This window comes from Bos indicus x Bos taurus, chromosome 2, assembly GCF_003369695.1.
Source record: "Bos indicus x Bos taurus breed Angus x Brahman F1 hybrid chromosome 2, Bos_hybrid_MaternalHap_v2.0, whole genome shotgun sequence".
In the NCBI taxonomy this organism is placed as follows: Eukaryota; Metazoa; Chordata; class Mammalia; order Artiodactyla; family Bovidae; genus Bos; species Bos indicus x Bos taurus.
Genome location: NC_040077.1, coordinates 86,151,609 through 86,172,338, shown reverse-complemented (window position 1 = coordinate 86,172,338; position 20,730 = coordinate 86,151,609). Strand labels below are relative to the sequence as shown.

Sequence of the window (20,730 nt, the reverse complement as noted above, 5' to 3'; positions counted from 1 at the left end):
AGCTTTGACGTACTCCTTTCCCTATTTGGAACTAGTCTGGTGTTCCATATCTGATTCTAGCTGTTGCTTCTTGACCTGCATACAGGTTTCTCAGGAGGCAGGTAGTGGGGAAAATAAAATATGACAAATTCAAATAAAGTCTCCTTGCCTTGACTATCTTGTTCTCTTTTCCTCCTCAAAGGTTAACCAGAGTATCTTTCCTATCCATTTTATATGTTTATACTACAAATGTAGGTATTCTTAAGAAATAGATATATTGTGTTGCTTTAGGCAGCTTTATATTGTGTTGCTTTAGGCAGCTTTTAAATGCTATATAAATAATCTGGTTTTTCTATTCACTATTGTTTTTTAAGATTAAACCATGTTGATCCTAGCACATCTAGTTGATTGATTTAAATTTTTTATTTAATTTCCATTGTATGAGTGTATATTCTGTATTGATGGACTGCCGGGGACCAGCCCCGGCTGATCCAGGGAATTTGAAGCGGGGACGGCGTCGGCGAAGATCAGGAAACAATTGCTTAATTAAACGTTAATTAAGGATATAAAGAGTAACAGAATGAGGATAGCTCAGTAGGAAGATTCAGTGGAGAAAAGAGGCTGAATAATTCAGCCTGAAGGTAAGAGAAAGAACGACACGGTGAGACCAAGTTTCGGTGAACAAGGCCCGTACTTTATTTTCCAAAGTAGTTTTTATACCTTAAGTTATGCATAGAGGATAATGGGGGAAGGGGTAGTCAGGCAGCAAGCCAGGCTTTCTTCCTGCAAACTTAGCATATGCAAAAGTTAGATGATTTGCATCATCTTCTGGCCCGGAGGCCTGTTAACAATTTAAGACCCTTTCTTCAGAAAACTTATTTTTCTCTAAAGGTGATTGGTCAGGAGCCACCCTCCAAAAGCATTAGATAAAGTTGCATTCCTACAGAGCAAAGGTGTGGTGGGCTATAACAAGAAAAAGAATTAACTCAAGGGTCCCAGGTTACAAACATTAAAGCTACTACTTACACCAATTATATTAATCAATACACTGCCAGGGACACAGCAGGTAAGGGATATGGAGACTTAGCAGCAAACATTGGCCCAACAAGTGAAAATTCCTTCACCAATACAATTTCTAATCAATCTTTTAACTGCTCAAAGGAATCTGTATTTAGACAGTTTAGAACATCTCCTGCCTCTCACAGTTGGGAGGCTCTGAACAATCACATGTGGCCGGAAAAACCTATTCAGGCAGGCTAGAGGATTTCCAAAGGAGTTTGTAGGTTAAACACTGTCACACCCAGGAATTATTAACTGGAGCTGTAAGCTAACTTTTTTTTTTCAGAGAGGTAGTGGGGGACAGCCCCCCGTAAAGTCAGAGGTGTAGGTGAAAGCACAAAGCAGAAAGTAGGCAGACTCTGGTTTTGGGGGTAGATTGCTCGAGAATTTCCAGGGAGACTCCTGAGGCTTGATCCCGCCTTTGCGTATGCCAAGCCTCCTTCCTCATGACCTTTGCCAGGGGCGGAGCTCGCTCCCCACAATGGACATTTTAAGTTTTTTCTACAATCAAGACTACACTGGGGGAACTGTACTCAATATATTGTACTAACCTGTAAAGGAAATGAATAAGGAAATGAATCTGAAAAAAATGCGTGTGTGTGTGCATACACACGTGTGTGTAACTAAATCAGTTTGCTATGCACCTGAAATTAACACAACATTGTAAATCAACTATACATCAACAACAAAAAATTTAATTACATGAAATATTTTCAATGCAATTTTTAAATTACATATACTACTTATAAACTGTGATTTTTTTTAATTTAGCCATTAAGGTCCTATTTTTATTCTAATCAATTTGTAAGACTTTAATATGGAATGAAACTTTATTATTTTATATATAAATTTTACATGGTATTTTCATCTTTTTCACTCTTTGTAAGTTTAAAAGTTTTATGACTAAATGAATTGATTTTTTAATTTTACTTCATCACTTACACAATGTTGCCCCGCTAGGGATCTGAAAACTACTCAGATTTACTTTCTACTAGTTATTCCATGATTTCATTTTACTTTATATTCAACTCTGTAATCCATTTGGAGCTTTCTTGGGGTATGTTTTGTGATCATATTCCACAAATTCAGAGAATCACATGTGGAGGATTTTTTTTTTTTTCCTGAACAGAAATAGTACCTGGAAATCTACATTTAGCAGATCTGAGATTGAAATATATATAAATGAATAAAGTTCTATAAATATAATGAATATATTGCTCATGATTATAATATATGGAGGGCTTCCCAGGTGGCACAGTGGTAAAGAATCCACCTGCCAATGGAGAAGATGTGAATTTGATCCCTAGGTTGGGAAGATCCCCTGGTGTAGTAAATGTCAACCCACTCCAGTACTCTTGACTGGAAAATTCCATGGACTTAGGAGCCTGCTGGGCTCCAGTCCATGGAGTCACAAAGAGAATGAGCGTGCATACACACACATACAGTAATATACAATAAATGCAATTATTTATTATAATGCATTACCCTATTTAGAAAAGTTATATAATGGTAAATAAATAATAGAGTATAAAATTTTTTTTAAAGGACTGTATTAACCACTTAGGTTTTGTATATATTATGTGAGAGTTTAGGACAGTAGTCTTCAAAATTTTTTGCTTATATATCCTCTAAAGGTTTTTTGAAAAATTAGGAATACTCTCACTCATTTAAGCTGAAATCTGAAATTTACCGAATTTTAAATAGTTTAGACATATTGGGTTGTTGGAAAAGTAATTGTGGTCTTGCATTGTTGAACTTTGCTGTTTGATATTGGAATACATTTTTAAATAAATGTGGTTATGTTACACATAATGTTAATGACATTTCTTGCTTTGTGTTTTTTTGCTAATGACTTAACTACTTTCTGTTTATTTTAGACTAGGGAAATGATGTTAGAGAAAAAACAAATTTGAGCAGTTTTCTTATTTGAGTTCAAAATACATCTTAAAGCAGTAGAGACAGCTTGCAACATCAATAACACATTTGTCCCAGGAACTACTAATGAACATACAGTGCGGTCCTGTTTCAAGAAGTTTTGCAGAGGAGATGAGAGCCTTGAAGATGAGTGTAGTGGCCGGCCATTGGAAGTTGACAGTGACCAACAGAAAGCCAAAATCGAACCTGATCATCTTAAACTACACAAGTTGCTAAAGAACTCAGTTTTGACCATTCTATGGCCATTTGGCATTTGACGCAAACTAGAAAGGTGAAAAAAATTGGGTGCCTCATGAGCTGACCAAAAATTTTAAAAAAAAATTGTTTTTAAGTGTCATCTTCTCTTATTCTACACAACAGCAGTGAACCATTTCTTTATCGGATTGTGACCTGCAACGAAAAGTGGATTTTATATGACAACCAGTGACCACCAGTTCAGTGGCTGGACTAAGAAGAAGCTCCAGAGCACTTCCCAAAGCCACACATCTAATGAAAAAAGGTCATGGTCGCTGTTTGGTGGTCTGCTGCTCATGTGATCCAGTACAGCTTTTGAATCCTGATAAAACCATTACATCTGACAAGTATGCTCAACAAATCAATGAGATGCACCAAAAACTGCAATGCCTATAGTCAGCAGAATGAGCCCAGTTCTCCATGACGTCACCTGACCACATGTTGCACAACTAATGCTTCAAAAGTTGATCAAATTGGGCTACAAAGTTTTGCCTCATCCACCATATTCACCTTACCTCTCCCCAGTGGACTACCACTTCTTCAAGCATCTTGACAAGTTATTGTAGAAAAACACTTCCACAACTAGCAGGAGGCAGAAAATGCTTTCCAAGAGTGTCAATTCCTGAAGCACCAATTTTTATGCTATAAGAATAAACGAACTGGCAATGTCTCTCCCACATTATTTATGTTTTAACACCATAATCTTGTTCTTAAAAAAATGAAAGTTCAGTAATTAATCATTAAGGTTTATATGAGTATCTTTCAAAACCTACATAGATATAGATATGTTAAGATACTCTAAACTTTAACCAAGTTTTCTCCATCTTAGCACTGTTGACATTTGGGGTCAGATGGTTGTTTCTTTTTTGCAGAAACTGTCCTGTACATTGCAGGATTTTTAGTGGATTCCTAGCCTCCCTACATTTATGAAAACCAAAATACTACCAAATATTTCCTGGGAGTGCAGTGTCCCACCTGGTTGAGAATTACTGACCTAAATCAATTAAGAAAGTTATTTTTTTACTCTGTTTACTAACTTTTTATCCTGAAAGGGTATTGAATTTTAACAGTGTAGTTTCTGTGTCTGCTGAGAATATCATTTTTTCTTCTTTAATGTGTTAATATAATAAATTACATTATTATTTTCAAATGTTAATCTGTAGTACAATTTTATTAATGCACAATTGTCTGAAAATTATGCAAAACGATGATACTTTTCTTCAATTTGGGTGGATGGGTAAATGTGCAAATTAGATCCCATGTTACAAATTGAATTTTTTTTTTTTTACTTTCAATATTGGTTTTGCCATACATTGATACAAATTGAATTTTAATTGCTGTCGTTAAAGTCTATTTTACCTATTTTGTAATACAGTTTGCCTGTTTTATAATGATCTGGCTTTAAATAATCTATTTTGAGGTTTATTCTATTACTCTGAATAATCAAGTGTTATATGTACTTTTATCGAACAAATCACTTGTAAATTTATTAGATGACTTATTTAAAATAGAGTTTAATATTCTTCAATAAATAATGCACTTGCTTTAATTAAATATATAACAAAGGAATAGGATGTTGATTATTTGTAAGTAGTGGGAAATTAGTGGCAAATAAGGTATGATTATTCATTCAGTTCTAAATGCTGTGTAAACATCTACTGCTTGTCTCTGCAATGGAAATAAGCTATGTCACCTTAACTCCAGCTGCTAGTTTTCATCTAATATTCTCTTCAGTTCAGTCGCTCAGTCGTGTCCAACTCTTTGTAACCCAATGGACTGCGGCATGCCAGGCTTCTCTGTCTATCACCAACTCCTGGAGCTTGCTCAAACTCATGTCCATCGAGTCGGTGATGCCATCTAACGGCCTCATTCTCTGTCATCCCCTTCTCCTCCTGCCTTCAATCTTTCCCAGCATCAGGGAAAGAATATTTCCCAGCATCAGGGAAATATTCTCTTAGAAAATGTATTTATTCATAAAAGCAACTTTTCTGGGGGTGGTTTTAACATTACTGTGGAAATGAAACCACATGGAAGTAGAAATATTGTGATAATTTTAATAAACTTGAAGTGGAGTTGCAATAATATCAATAAGAGGTGGGAAAATTATATTTCCAGTCATAAACTGTAAGTTGACTGGGTTTAGGTAACAGTGTAAGATAAACTTTGTCATAAACAATTTTAAAGAATTTTGCCTAAAATAATTTTTGCTACTTTTCTTTGCTCTTAACAGTCACGTTCTATATCTAGTTCCCCTGTGATGGTAGCTCAGCCTGTTTATCAACAACCTGCATATCACTACCAGGTAAACATTAAATTACAATGCAAATCTTTGATAGTTTCAGTCCTTTTTTGAATATCTTTCATTTTAGTCTTTCTCTTGCAAATAAATACTCTCGTAATTTAAAAGAGGTAGTTAAGCCTTGATAGCAGTGGTATTTTCTTTTTTTTTTAATGAGGGATCTACATGTCATATAAGAAGATAGATTGTTTACTTACGCTGTTGTCATGTCCGACTCTTTGCCACCCCATGGACTGCAGCATGCCAGGCTTCCCTGTCCTTCACTATCTCCTGGAGTTTGCTCAAATTCATGTCCATTGAGTTGGTGATGCTATTTAACCATCTTGTCCTCTGCCACCCTCTCCTTCTTTTGCCTTTAATCTTACCCAGCATCCGGGTCTTTTCCAGTTAGTTGGCTCTTTGCATCAGGTGGCCAAAGTATTGGAACTTCAGCATCAGTCTGTCCAATAAAGGACTTATTTTTATCAAATGTAATAGGGTCGGTTTTGCTCCCATGGCTAACATAGAAATAATTTCCAAGGTATTATGAAAATACTGGACCACAGGCTGATTTTTTTTTATGTTATTGTTATTATGTCAGTTTCTAGTTATTATATTTAATAAACATATCATAATAAAATAATGTGATTTATGACAGTCTCTTTTAGTTAATCAACATTCTTCTTTTCATTAATTCTTATGGGAGGTTGAGGGTAAGTAAACTCTAATGCCAGACCATTTTGGTGTCTTGTAAATAAAATGTAATTGGAAAACAGCCATATTTGTTTACATAATTGTTTGTGGCTGCTTTTGTGCTGCAGTAGAAGAGTTGAGTGGTTGCAAGAGAGATATATGACCTGCAAGCTTAAAATATTTACCCATTAGCCCTTTACAGAAAATGGTTTCCTACTTCTGGAGAAGGAAATGGCAACCCACTCCAGTACTCTTGCCTGGAAAATTCCATGGCCTGAGGAACCTGGTAGACTACAGTCCATGGGGTTACAAAGAGTCAGACACGCTGAGCAACTTCACTTTCACTTCTGGTCTATAGCATTCGCAAATAAAATCACATTCTTTTATACCTTTGAAATAGTAGAAGACTTTGTTTCTGGGTTTTTTTTCTTTTTGAACTTTATTAGACCCATATGAAATATTATGGTTACTGAAATTATTTTAGTATTAGACTAGGTTTGGGAGAGTTGTTCTTTAATTCTGTTACTATGCTAAGTATAAAATTAAAGTATTTTATTCACTTAGTAAAAATGAAAGTAACTTGATGGCATTTATTTAAAGTACATGTGTAGCGTGACTATTGCTAATTCAAAATTTTGAGAGGTCCCAAAGACAACATTAGATAATAGGCTGTTTAACAAGACAAACCAATAGTCATGAAACCAGTTTTAGGACCCTTAGCTTATTGCCCATTTTGAGCACATGAGGAGTGCTCATTATTAACCACGTCTTGAGGATGAGGTTAATAAAGAAGACTGGTAATGAGGCTTTTTTTTTCTTATATTATACATATTTTAATGCCATTCTCCCATATCATCCCCGAATGAGGCTTTTTTAACAAGAGAGTTTTAGAATGCTATGGCATTTCCCATTCTCAACCAAGTGAAGAGGACCTTAGAGAATGACTAAGAGAGTTTAGACTCTTACTCCTTGGAAGGAAAGTTATAACCGACCTAGATAGCATATTCGAAAGCAGAGACATTAGTTTGCCAACAAATGTCTGTCTAGTCAAGGCTATGGTTTTTCCTGTGGTCATGTATGGATGTGAGAGTTGGACTGTGAAGAAAGCTGAATGCCGAAGAATTGATGCCTTTGAACTGTGGTGTTGGAGAAGACTCTTGAGAGTCCCTTGGACTGCAAGGAGATCCAACCAGTCCATTCTGAAGGAGATGAGCCCTGGGATTTCTTTGTTAGGAATGATGCTAAAACTGAAACTCCAGTACTTTGGCCACCTCATGCAAAGAGTTGATTCATTGGAAAAGACCCTGATGCTTGGAGGGATTGGGGGGCAGGAGGAGAAGGGGATGACAGAGGATGAGATGGCTGGATGGCATCACTGACTGGATGGACGTGAGTCTGAGTGAACTCCGGGAGTTGGTGATGGACAAGGAGGCCTGGCGTGCTGCAATTAATGGGGTTGTGAAGAGTCAGACACGACTGAGCAACTGAACTGAACTGAAGAGAGTTTAATATTTGTCTCCTGGAATTTGTGAGATAGAATCTTTTAGACTTGTGCATGCATGCTTGCTAAGTCACTTCAGTCACGTCCAACTCTTTGTGACGCTATGGACTATAGCCCGCCAGGCTCCTCTATCCATGGGGTTCTCCGGGCAAGAATACTGGAATGGGTTGCCATGCCTTCCTCTAGGTGATGTGGACTATGGAAGCAGAGCTAGAAAAGAAGGCTACAGGGGGAACATGCTGAACATCTCACAACAAGCAAAGTTTTTTTCCCAAGAGCAAGATAAGAACTTCATAGAAGAAAATCTTTCCAAAAAAGTATAAAGTGACCCCAGGAGAGAAAAAAATCTATGTGAAGTAGACCCCTAGAATCTAGGTCTAAAATTGTAGTCAGGAGTTCTCAGCAAGGACATCACCAAAGAAAAAAGTACCTGACAAGAGAGTCAGCATTTGGAATCTGTTCAGTTCAGTTCAGTTGCTCAGTCATGTCTGACTCTTCGCGACCCCATGAATCTCAGCACACCAAGCCTCCCTGTCCATCACCATCTCCCGGAGTTCACTCAGACTCACATCCATCGAGTCAGTGATGCCATCCAGCCATCTCATCCTCTGTCGTCCCCTTCTCCTCCTGCCCCCAATCCCTCCCAGCATCAGAGTCTTTTCCAATGAGTCAACTCTTCGCATGAGGTGGCCAAAGTACTGGAGTTTCAGCTTTAGCATCATTCCTTCCAAAGAACACCCAGGGCTGATCTCCTTCAGAATGGACTGGTTGGGTCTTCTTGCAGTCCAAGGGACTCTCAAGAGTCTTCCCCAACACCACAGTTCAAAAGCATCAATTCTTTGGCGCTCAGCTTTCTTCACAGTCCAACTCTCGCATCCATACATGACCACTGGAAAAACCATAGCCTTGACTAAACGGACCTTTGTTGGCAAGTAATGAATGTCTCTGATTTTGAATATGCTATCTAGGTTGGTTATAACTTTCCTTCCAAGGAGTAAGTGTCTTTTAATTTCATGGCTGCAGTCACCATCTGCAGTGATTTTGGAGCCCAAAAAGATAAAGTCTGGCACTGTTTCCACTGTTTCTCCATCTATTTCCCATGAAGTGATGGGACCAGATGCCATGATCTTCATTTTCTGAATGTTGAGCTTTAAGCCAACTTTTTCACTCTCTTTCACTTTCATCAAGAGGCTTTTGAGTTCCTCTTCACTTTCTGCCATAAGGGTGGTGTTATCTGCATATCTGAGGTTATTGATATTTCTCCCAGCAATCTTGATTCCAGCTTGTGCTTCTTCCAGTCCAGCATTTCTCATGATGTACTCTGAATATAAATTAAATAAGCAGGGTGACAATATACAGCCTTGATGTACTCCTTTTCCTATTTGGAACCAGTCTGTTGTTCCATGTCCAGGTCGAACTGTTGCTTCCTGACCTGTAATGCTCAAAATTCTCCAAGCCAGGCTTCAGCCATACGTGAACCGTGAACTTCCAGATGTTCAAGCTGGTTTTAGAAAATGCAAAGGAACCAGAGATCAAATTGCCAACATCTGTTGAATCATCGAAAAAGCAAGAGCGTTCCAGAAAAACATCTATTTCTGCTTTATTGACTATGCCAAAACCTTTGACTGTGTGGATCACAATAAACTGTGAAATCTGTTAACATGCCAAAAAATAATTTTTCCTGATTTTTATCTGGAGGCTAGGAAAACCAGCTCAACACAATGATTTTTATTTGTCTGTTTACCCTTTGAAAAATTTGTTTTTTAGTAAAGTATAGTTGATGTACATTAGCTTCAGTGTACATCATAGTGATTCAAAATTTTTATTGATTTTACTCCCTTTATAGTTATTATAAAATATTGGCCAGGACTTCCCTGGTGGCTCAGTGGTGGAGAATTCACCTGTCAGTGCAAGAGACACGGGTTCAGTCCCTCATGCGGGAAGTTCTCAGATGCCATGGAGCAACTAAGCCTATGCACTACAACTATTGAGTCTGTGCTCTAGAGCCAAGAAGCCGCAACTGCTGAGCCCACATGCCACAACTACTGAAGCCCAGACACTCAGAACCTTTGCTCAGGATCAAAAGGAGCCACCTCAGTGAGAAGCCCACACACCCCAACTAGAGAGTAGCCCCCACTCACCTCAACTAGAGAAAGTCCGAGCATAGCAACAAAGACCCAGCACAGCCAAAAATAAATAAAATTGTTTTTTAAATGTCTGTATTCCCTGTGTGGGCTTCTCAGGTGGCACTGGTGGTAAGGAATCTGACTGCCAGTGCAAGAGAGCTAAGAGATGTGGGTTTGATCCTTGGCTCGAGAAGATCCCTTGGAGGAGGAAATGGCAACCCACTCCAGTATTCTTGCCTGGAGAACCCCATGAACAGAGGAGCTTGGCGGGCTACAGTCCATAGGGTCATAGAGTTGGACACAACTAAAGCAACTTAACCTGCATGCAGACCCTGTGTATCCTTGTTGCTCAGTCCTGTCTGACCCCACAGACTGCGGCCCTGCAGGCTCCTCTGTCCATGGGATTTTCCAGGCAAGAATACTGGACTAGGTTGCCATTATATCCTTACAGCTTATTTATTTTATACATAATAGTTTGTACCTTTTAACTCCCACCCTTTTTTTCCCTCCCCCTTCCCTCTCACCACTGGTAAACACTAGTTTTAACAAAGTGCTTTTAAAGTGCCAGGGGTGAGAAAGATTGAAGTTGCTTTCTGCTTGCACTTTGTGGAGTCCAGCTCCTCCATTAATTGATTACATATGTACATGCATGACATAGATGTATTCTGTAAAGTTTCTAATACAGTTTAGTTTTATACTTTGGCTCTGATTTTCCACTTGACACAGATTACAAAACTGGAAGTATATTACCTAGATATACTTGGGAAAGATTTTTGTACCAATTTGTAACATATTTTGCAATGTAAAAAATAATTTAACTTTGCATATCTTTCCAGTTATTTATTTATTCATCATCATTCTGCCCTTAAAACTGCCACTTTGATAATCTCTTCCCTTGCTCTTTTTACAAATTCTGAGATTGATAGCTTTATCAGTTTCTGTTAGTCAAATCAGATAATGACTGGTTCAGTCAGTATTTATTTCTTTTGTATATTTCACTTCAGAAGTAGATAGTGATTTTATTTATCTAACAAATCTGTACATTAATCATGTTATTTCAGATTTTTATTAAAATATTTTCTTAAGAGATTATCTTGCCTTTTTAAACATGGTATAAAGAACACACCTCACTTGGTTATCATATTGATGTCATCCACTAGCAGTTGATGTGGTCTGCCCGAAATTAACCATTTCAATAGTAGATTCATGGGATCTTATCTACTGTCTTTTTTACTTTAACAATTAAAAAAATTTTTATTAAAGGTGGAAAATAAGGTAAAACATTTATTATTAAAGAATAATACAAATGATTTAAGAAATAAAAAGACTGTCTTTACTATTGTCATCTTACAATAAGTACCTTAAATCTTGACTCTCTTTTTTATTTATATAACAGCTTTATTTAGATATTCATATACCATATACAATTCACCTTTTCAGAGAGTACAACAGAATGTGTGCTAAGTTGCTTCAGCCGTGTCTGACTCTTTGCAACCCTATGGACTGTAGCTAGCCCACCAGGTTCCTCTGTCCATGGGATTCTCCAGGCAAGAATACTGGAGTGCATTTCCATGCCCTTCTCCAGGGGATCTTCCTGACTCAGAGATCAAATCCACATCTCTTGTGTCTCCTGCATTGGCAGGCGGGTTCTTTACCTCTAGCGCCACCTGGGAAGCTGTACAACAAAGTGAAAAGTGAAGTCGCTCAGTCGTGTTTGATTCTTTGAGAACGCCATGGACTGTAGCCTCCTAGGCTTCTCCACCCTTGGGATTTTCCAGGAAAGAATACTGGAGTGGGTTGCCATTTCCTTCTCCAGGAGATCTTCCTGACCCAGGGATTGAACCCGGGTCTCCCGCATTGTAGGCAGACGCTTTACCGTCTGAGCCACCAGGGGAGTAGTTTACAACACAGTAGTTTTTACTAAATTTACAGTTGCTACCGTACCATGGGGTGCGGGGGAGCTTTACCCATTAGTAGTCATTCCTCTTACCCCCTCCTCCCTGTCCTAAGAACCAGTAATATATCAATACTTACTTTCTTTATAGATTTGCCTATTATGGACATTATATGCCTATACCACATTTTTTATATCTGTTCATTTGTTGATGACTTTTGGGTTGTTTCCACCTTTACTGTCTTACAGATAATGCTGTTATGAACATTTGTGTACAGATTTTTTGTGGACTTATGTTTTCGTTTCTCTTAGGTCTTGTATCTAGGAATGGAATTGCTAAATCAAATGGTATCTCTATATTTAACCTTTTAAGGATGTGTCATACTTTCCAAAAGGCTACACCATTTTACAGTCCCACCAGCAGTTTATGAGGGTTTCTCCACATCTTTGCACACACTTATTATCTACATTTTTTACTAGAGCCATACTAGTGTATGTGAAGTGATACCACAGTGTAGTTTTGATTTCCATTGTTGTTGCTGTTCAGTCACTAAGGAATGTCTAACTCTCTGCTTCCCCATGAACTGCAGCATTCCATGCTTCCCTGTCCTTCACCATCTCCCAGAGTTTGCTCAAAAACATGTGTCCATTGAGTCAGTGATGCTATCTATCTCATCCTCTGCCACTCATCTCCTTTTGCCTTCAATCTTTCCCAGCGTCAGGGTCTTTTCTAGTGAGTCAGCTCTTTGCATCAGGTGGCCAAAGTATTGCACCTTCAGATTCAGAATCAGTCCTTCCAACGAATATTTAAGGTTGATTTCCTTTAGGATTGGCTGGTTTGATCTCCTTGCTGTCCAAGGGACTCTGAATTGTCTTCCCCAGCACCACAATCCGAAAGCATCAATTCTTTGGTGCTCAGCGTTCTTTATGTCCCAATTCTCACATCCATACACAATTATTGGAAAAACTGTAGCTTTGACTGTACAGAACTTTATCGGCAAAGTGATGTCTTTACTTTTTCATATGCTCTCTAGGTTTGTCATAGCTTTTCTTCCAAGGGGCAAGCGTCTTAATTTCATGGCTACAGTCACCATTCACAGTGATTTTGAAGCCCAAGAAAGTAATATCTGTTAGTGCTTCCACTTTTTCCCCCTTCTATTAGCCATGAAGTAGCTTCAGCAATACGTGAACCGTGAACTTCCAGATGTTCAAGCTGGTTTTAGAAAAGGCAGAGGAACCAGAGATCAAATTGCCAACATCCACTGGATCATAGAAAAAGCAAGAGAGTTCCAGAAAAACATCTATTTCCGCTTTATTGACAATGCCAAAGCCTTTGACTGTGTGGATCACAATAAACTGGAAAATTCTGAAAGAGATGGGAATACCAGACTACCTGACCTGCCTCTTGAGAAACCTACATGCAGGTCAGGAAGCAACAGTTAGAACTGGACATGGAACAACGGATTGGTTCCAAATAGGAAAAGGAGTACATCAAGGCTGTATATTGTCACCCTGTTTATTTCACTTTTATGCAGAGTACATCATGAGAAACACTGGACTGGAAGAAGCACAAGCTGGAATCAAGATTGCCAGGAGAAATATCAATAACCTCAGATATGCAGATGACACCACCCTTATGGCAGAAAGTGAAGAGGAACTAAAAAGCCTCTTGATGAAAGTGAAAGAGGAGAGTGAAAAAGTTGGGTTAAAGTTCACAATTCAGAAAACGAAGATCATGGCATCTAGTCCCATCACTTCATGGGAAATAGATGGGGAAACAGTGGAAACAGTGTCAGACTTTATTTTTCTGGGCTCAAAAATCACTGCAGATGGTGATTGCAGCCATGAAATTAAAAAGACGCTTACTCCTTAGAAAGAAAGTTATGACCAACCTAGATAGCTTATTAAAAAGCAGAGACAGTACTTTGCCAACAAAGGTCCATCTAGTCAAGGCTATGGTTTTTCCTGTGGTCATGTATGGATGTGAGAATTGGACTGTGAAGAAAGCTGAGCACCGAAGAATTGATGCTTCTGAACTGTGGTGTTGGAGAAGACTCTTGAGAGTCCCTTGGACTGCAAGGAGATCCAACCAGTCCATTCTGAAGATCATCAGTCCTGGGTGTTCATTGGAAGGACTGATGCTAAAGCTGAAACTCCAGTACTTTGACCACCTCATGCGAAGAGTTGACTCATTGGAAAAGACTCTGATGCTGGGAGGGATTGGGGGCAGAAGGAGAAGGGTATGACAGAGGATGAGATGGCTGGATGGCATCACCATCTTATCTTCTTATCTCTCCTTGTTATTCTCTGGAACTCTGCATTCAGTTTGGTTTATCTTTCCCTTTCTTCCTTGCTTGCTTTTTGCTTCTCTTCTTTCCTCAGCTATTTGAAAAGCCTGATCAGACCACCACTTTGCCTTCTTGCATTTCTTTTTCTTTGGGATAGTTTTGGTCACCACCTCCTGTACAGTGTTAGAAACCTTGACCATAGTTCTTCAGGCACTCTTATCTGCCATATCTGATCCTTTTCATCTATTCATCACCTCCACTGTATAATCATAAAAGATTGGATTTAGGTCATACCTGAATGGCCTAGTGGTTTTCCCTACTTGTTTCAATTTAAGCCTGAATTTTGCAGTAAGGAGCTGATAATCTGAACCATAGTCTGTTGCTGGTCTTGTTTTTTTGCTGACTGTATAGAGCTTCTCCATCTTTGGCTGCGAAGAGTACAAGCAGTCTGATTTCGGTGATCATCTGGCAGTGCCCATATGTAAAGTTGTCTCTTGTTTTGTTGGAAAGGGGTATTTGCTATGCCCAGTGTGCACCCCACTCCAGTACTCTTGCCTGGAAAACCCCATGGATGGAGGAGCCTAGTGGGCTGCAGTCCATGGGGTCGCAAAGAGTCGGACACGACTGAGCGACTTCACTTTGACTTTTCACTTTCATGCATTGCAGAAGGAAATGGCAACCCACTCCAGTGTTCTTGCCTGGAGAATCCCAGGGATGGGGGAGCCTGGTGGACTGCCGTCCATGGGGTCGCACAGAGTCAGACACTACTGAAGCGACTTGGCAGCAGCAGTAGCAGTGCATTTCAGACTCTCTTGTTGGCTATGAGGGCTATTCCATTTCTTCTAAGGGATTCTTGCCCACAGCAGTAGATACAACAGTCATCTCAATCAAATTCGCCCATTCCCATCTATTTTAGTTCACTGATTCCTAAAATGTCAATGTTAACTTTTACCATCTCCTACTTGACCATGGCTAGTTTACCTTGATTCATGGATCTAACATTCCAGAGGTTTCTATGTGATATTGTTTTTACAGCATTAGACTTTCTTTTCACCACCAGACACATCCACAACTGGGCGTCATTTCTGCTTTGGCCCAACCTTTTCATTCTTCTGGAACTATCTCCCTGCTCTTCCCTAGTAGCACATTGGACACCTACAGACATGGGGGACTCATTTTCCAGTGGTACATCTTTTTGCCTTTTCATACTGCTCATGGGGTTCTTACAGCAAGAATACTAGAGTGGTTTGTCCGTCCCTCCTCCAGTGGATCCCATTTTGTCAGAACTCTTCGCTGTGACCCATCCGTCTTGGGTGGCCCTGCCCAGCATGGCTCATAGTTTGATTGAATTAGTCAAGCCCCTTCACTACAACAAGGCTTTGATCTATGAAGAGGATTACAAGGCAAATGATGTTGAATATCTTTTAGATGCTTATTGATGGTTTTTTTGTATTTTCTTTGCAATAATGTCTGTTCATATCTTTAACCAATTTTTATATTGGGTTAAGTGATTCTTAAGTGAAAGTCACTCAGTCGTATCGGACTCTTCGCAACCCCCATGGAATTCTCCAGGCCAGAATACTGGAGTGGGTAGCCTTTCCCTTCTCCAGGGGATCTTTCCAACCGAGGGATCGAACCCAGGTCCCCTGCATTGCACTCAGATTCTTTACCAGCTGAGCCATGAGGGAAGCCCTTATATTGGGCTACTTGCCTTTTATTATTGAGCTATATGGGTTCTTTGTTTAGATACAAGTTCCTTATCAGATATATAATTTATAAATATTTTTCCAGTCTTATGGTTTATCTTTACCTCCTTAATGGTATCTTTTGCCCCACAAAAGTTTTTCATGTTAGTGAAATCCAGTTTATCTTTTTTCTCTTTATTGTTTCCTGTGCTTTTGATGTCATATTTTTTTAATTGCCTGGTTCAAAGTCACTAAGATTTACATCTATGTTTTCTTCTAAGAGTTTTGTAGTTTCAGCTCTTACATGTCTATCTTTTATCCATGTTGGGTTAATTTTTGTATATGGTTTGAAGTATAGGGATTCAACTTCATACTTTTACAGGTAGATATTCAGTTTTAATGCTTGTTTACAATCTGGTGGGCTTTTTTTGTTTTTTGTTTTTTTCATTTTAGGCCCCTGCACAGTGTCTACCAGGTCAATGGCAGTGGAATGTTCCTCAGGTAAATACTAACTTTTAACTTTTTTCACTGTTTTTGTGAAGACTACATGAATATTTAAGTCAGGAAGACTAGATTTGAGACCTTCCTCTAGTATTTATTAACTGTGATACTGATTTATTAACTGATTTGGCAGTTCATTTAATCACTATATTTCTCAGCTTTTTCATTTGCAAATGGAATTAATAATACCATACCTTGGATAGTTTTCTCACATGACTTTTGTAAAGATACAATGAGACCATGTAAGTAAAAATATTTTATAAATAAGTGATATGTTATTAATATTAGAAAACTGAGCATTTTCTAGCTTCACTTCAGATTTTGCTTCAGTTTTATTTATGTTTCTAAATGAATATTCCATCTCTCAACTTTTGATAACAAATGGTATACCACCATAAAGTTGGTTTGACAAGTCCCACTTCATGGGAAGTCAGAAAGCTGAAAAGAGACATTTGTTGTTGTTCAGTCTCTCAGTCATGTCCTAGTCTTTGAAACTCTGTGGACTGCAGCACACCAGGCTTCCCTGTCCTTCACCATTTCCCAGAGCTTGCTTAGACGCATGCCCATTGAGTTGGTGATACCATCGAACCATCTCATCTTCTGTCATTCCGTTCTCCTCCTGCCTTCAATCTTTCCTGGCATCAAGGTCTTTTCCAGTGAGTCAGCTCTTCCCATCAGATGGCCAAAGGAGTAGAGCTTCAGCTACAGCATCAGTCCCTCCAGTGAATATTAAGGATTGATTTCTTTTATGATTGACTGATTTGATCTCCTTGCAGTCCAGGGGACTCTCAAGAGTCTTCTCCAGCACCACAGTTCAAAAGCATCAATTCTTCGGTGCTCAACCTTCTTTATGGTCCAACTCTCATCCGTACATGACTACTAGAAAAACCATAGATTTGACTAGATGGACCTCTGTTGGCAAAGTAAAGTCTCTGCTTTTAATATGCTATCTAGGTTGGTCATAGCTTTTCTTCCAAGGAGCAAGTGTCTTAATTTCATGGCTACAGTCACCATTCACAGTGATTTTGTAGCCCAAGAAAATAAAGTCTGATACTGTTTCCATTGTTTCCCCATCTATTTGCCATGAAGTAATGGGACCAGATGCCATGATCTTTGTTTTCTGAATATTGAGTTTTAAGCCAACTTTTCCACCCTTCTCTTTTACCTTCATCAAGAGGCTCTTTCATTCCTCTTCGCTTTCTGCCATAAGGGTGGTGTCATCTGCATATCTGAGGTTATTGGCAATCTTGATTCCAGCTTGTGCTTTGTCCAGCCCAACATTTTGCATGATTTTCTCTGCATATGTTACATAAGCAGGGTGACAATATACAACCTTGATGTACTCCTTTCCCAATTTTGAACCAGTCTGTTGTTCCATGTACAGTTCTAACTGTTGCTTCTTGACCTGCATACAGATTTCACAGGAGGCAGGTCAGGTGGTCTGGTATTCCCATCTCCTTCAGAATTTTCCAGTTTATTGTGATCCACACAGTCAAAGGCTTGGCATAGTCAATAAAGCCAAAACAGTTTTTCTGAAACTCTCTTGCTTTTTCGATGATCCAACAGATGCTAGCAATTTGATCTCTGGTTCCTCTGCCTTTTCTAAATCCAACTTAAACATCTGGAAGTTCTCGATTCACGTACTGTTGATCCTGTTGGAGAATTTTGAGTATTACTTTGCTAGCATGTGAGATTAATGCCAATTTAAATACCATAGATTATATTGTTACAACCGTTAATAGTTATCTTAATGGTCGTCTTTATTTATGAGCTTCTAAAGTGCTAAGAACTTTTTAGTACTTATAAGTGATGCTAAGAGTCGGACATGACTGAGTGACTTCACTTTCAGTTTTCACTTTCATGCATTGGAGAAGGAAATGGCAACCCACTCCAGTGTTCTTGCCTGGAGAATCCCAAGGACGGGGGAGCCTGGTGGGCTGCTGTCTCTGGGGTCGCATAGAGTTGGACACGACTGAAGCAACTTCACAAGTGATAAGTGATTTAATAATATCTACATAATTGGAGTTTATAGCATCCTAGAGTTCCTAGTTTGTTGTTAAGATACTTCTGTGTTGTCCCTAAAAACAACTTTAGGAAAATGTGAAAATGTGAAACCAGTATTTCTCTCATGTGTTGGTTAAGTCATTTGGTTTAATTGAAATAACTAATCCGATTTTAATTAGAAACATGATTTTGTGTTTTAGTCTCCTGCCTCTTCTGCTCCATTCTTATACCTACAACCTTCTGAGGTCATTTATCAACCAGTGGAAATTGCACAAGATGGTGGATGTGTTCCTCCTCCGCTGTCTCTGATGGAAGCTTCAGTTCCAGAGGTATGTGTTAGTCTCAAAGTAATATATTTTATTTTATTTTATATTACAAAGTAATATATTTTATTTCTTTTCCTTTTCTAAAAATATTTGTTCAAGATCCTCATTTAAGTTGAACATCTTATGTTTCCTTTGATTTATTCACATCTCTTCCCCTTTTTTATATCTAAGAATGCTTTATCTTAGACTTCTTCACTATTTCTGAATCATTCCTCAACTCAGCTGTTTACTAAACTATCCCTGACTCAATCCCCTTGAAAGAGTAAGATAAGTGCTTTTCTTTCTTCTGGTTTACCTGTCTTATTACTAACATTGTCAGTTAAAAGCATATAGAAATTAAAGAAGAAAAAAATCTTTGAATTAAAATTCTTCCTTCAAAGATATAAATCAAATTTATAACTAAAAACTGTAAGTATTACCTTCCATGTGTTTATATTTGCAAAACATTACTAATAACTTTATCATCTATGTACCAGGAACTGTACATTGTATGTTTTAAATATGTTGTGAAAGACTGGGAAATAAATAACGACCTCCCAATTTGAGTGTATTTATTATTATTTTTATTATTACTAAAGTTTATAACATAATTTTTCTGAAATAGCAGCTTCCACAATTTTGAATCTTAAATGTTTACTATCAATACTTTTACTATGATTTCTCCATTCTTCATCTCACCCTTCATTTATCATTTTGTTGACTAAATCTGCAAGCACTCTGTTAAAGAAGGCTTACATGTGCTGTACTCTTTTGAGTTCTTACATGCTTGTGTGTTCAACGTATTTGTTGTCTATAAATCTGGAAGAAATTAAGACTATAAAACAGTTGCATCATACTTGTATAACTCTGCTAAGGCTGCCTGAACAAAGTAAAATGAACTGGATGGCTTAAAAAGAGAAATTTATTGTCTCATGGTTCTGGAGTCTATGCTAAGTCACTTCAGTCGTGTCCGACTCTGTGCGACCCCATAGACGCCAGCCCACCAGGCTTCCCCATCCCTGGGATTCTCCAGGCAGGAATACTGGAGTGGGTTGCCATTTCCTTCTCCAATGCGTGAAAGTGAAAACTGAAAGTGAAGTCACTCAGTCATGTCCGACTCTTAGCGACCCCATGGATTGCAGCCTAACAGGCTCCTCTGTCCATGGGATTTTCCAAGCAAGAGTACTGGCGTGGGGTGCCATCTGGAGTCTAGAAGTCCAAAATCAAGGTGTTGGGAGTGTTGGTTTCATTTGAGGCCTTTGAGGGAAGGCTCTAATCCAGGCCTTTCTTCTTGGCTTATAGATGACCATCCTTTCCTTGTGTCTTCACATTGTCTTTCCTGTCTCTGTGTCCAAGTTTCCCAATTTTATAAAGATACCAGTCATTTTGGATTAGGTTCCACCCTAATGACCATACTTCAATTTGCTCACGTCTGTAAAGACGCTCTCTCCAAATAAGGTCAGTCTCTGACATAGTGGTTAGGACTTCAATACATAAGTCTTCAGAGAACACAATTCAACCCATAACAATGCTTTTTCCTCTTATAACTTCTAACCTACTCTTTTCTGGTGTTGAGTATAGTTGTAAAAAAGTTTGAAGCCAGCCTGACTTTCTCTCTTATACGTAATTTGCTTTTTCTTCCTGCATGTCTGAAAAATCTGTCTTAACTTGAACTCACTTTACCAGGATATATCTTGAAATTTGTCAGTCTTTATAATATTCTTCCTGGGATACAGTTTGCTCCTTTGATTCTCAGACTAGTTTTTATTTCAGGGCTTCTTTTTTCCTGTTAGAACTTTGAAAAAAAAATTGTATTCCAGTTCTTTTACTTCTTCTTCAGGAATACCATTTATGCATATGTTGAGATCTCTTTTTATCTTTCATATCCATCATCTCTGAGATAATTTCTTTTATCATAGTAATTCTTAATGTTTTATATGCTTTTTTGAGACAATCATGAATATTTTTCATTGTTTTTAGTCTATTTTTTCTTATAATAATGAAGCTTTCATTGCTGTTTTACTTTTATCTTCTTTTTATCCCAAACTGCCACTTTGCTTACATCATTGCCTGTAAATGTTGTCTGTTGGCTTAAAATGTTTTTTTGAAGCTCTTTTTTAGTGATCATGTTATTATAATTTCTTTAAGATCAAAGGAATTTTATTTATCTGAACTTTTCTACTGTTTTCTGGGATGATTTCTCATATTTTTCTTTTTTCCCCCTTTTTGCTTTTCCCTTGATAGAGTT

At 38.3% G+C, this 20,730-nt stretch overlaps 1 protein-coding gene across 1 annotated transcript in view; it reads left to right on the top strand.

The window, feature by feature from the left end:
• Positions 1-20,730, top strand: part of BOLL (boule homolog, RNA binding protein) — a 73,807-nt gene that overhangs the window by 34,318 nt on the left and 18,759 nt on the right. The window contains exons 7-9 of the mRNA XM_027563788.1: positions 5,438-5,509; positions 16,126-16,173; positions 18,378-18,506. Coding sequence (XP_027419589.1) covers positions 5,438-5,509; positions 16,126-16,173; positions 18,378-18,506 — 249 coding nt within the window. The remainder of the gene's footprint in view (positions 1-5,437; positions 5,510-16,125; positions 16,174-18,377; positions 18,507-20,730) is intronic.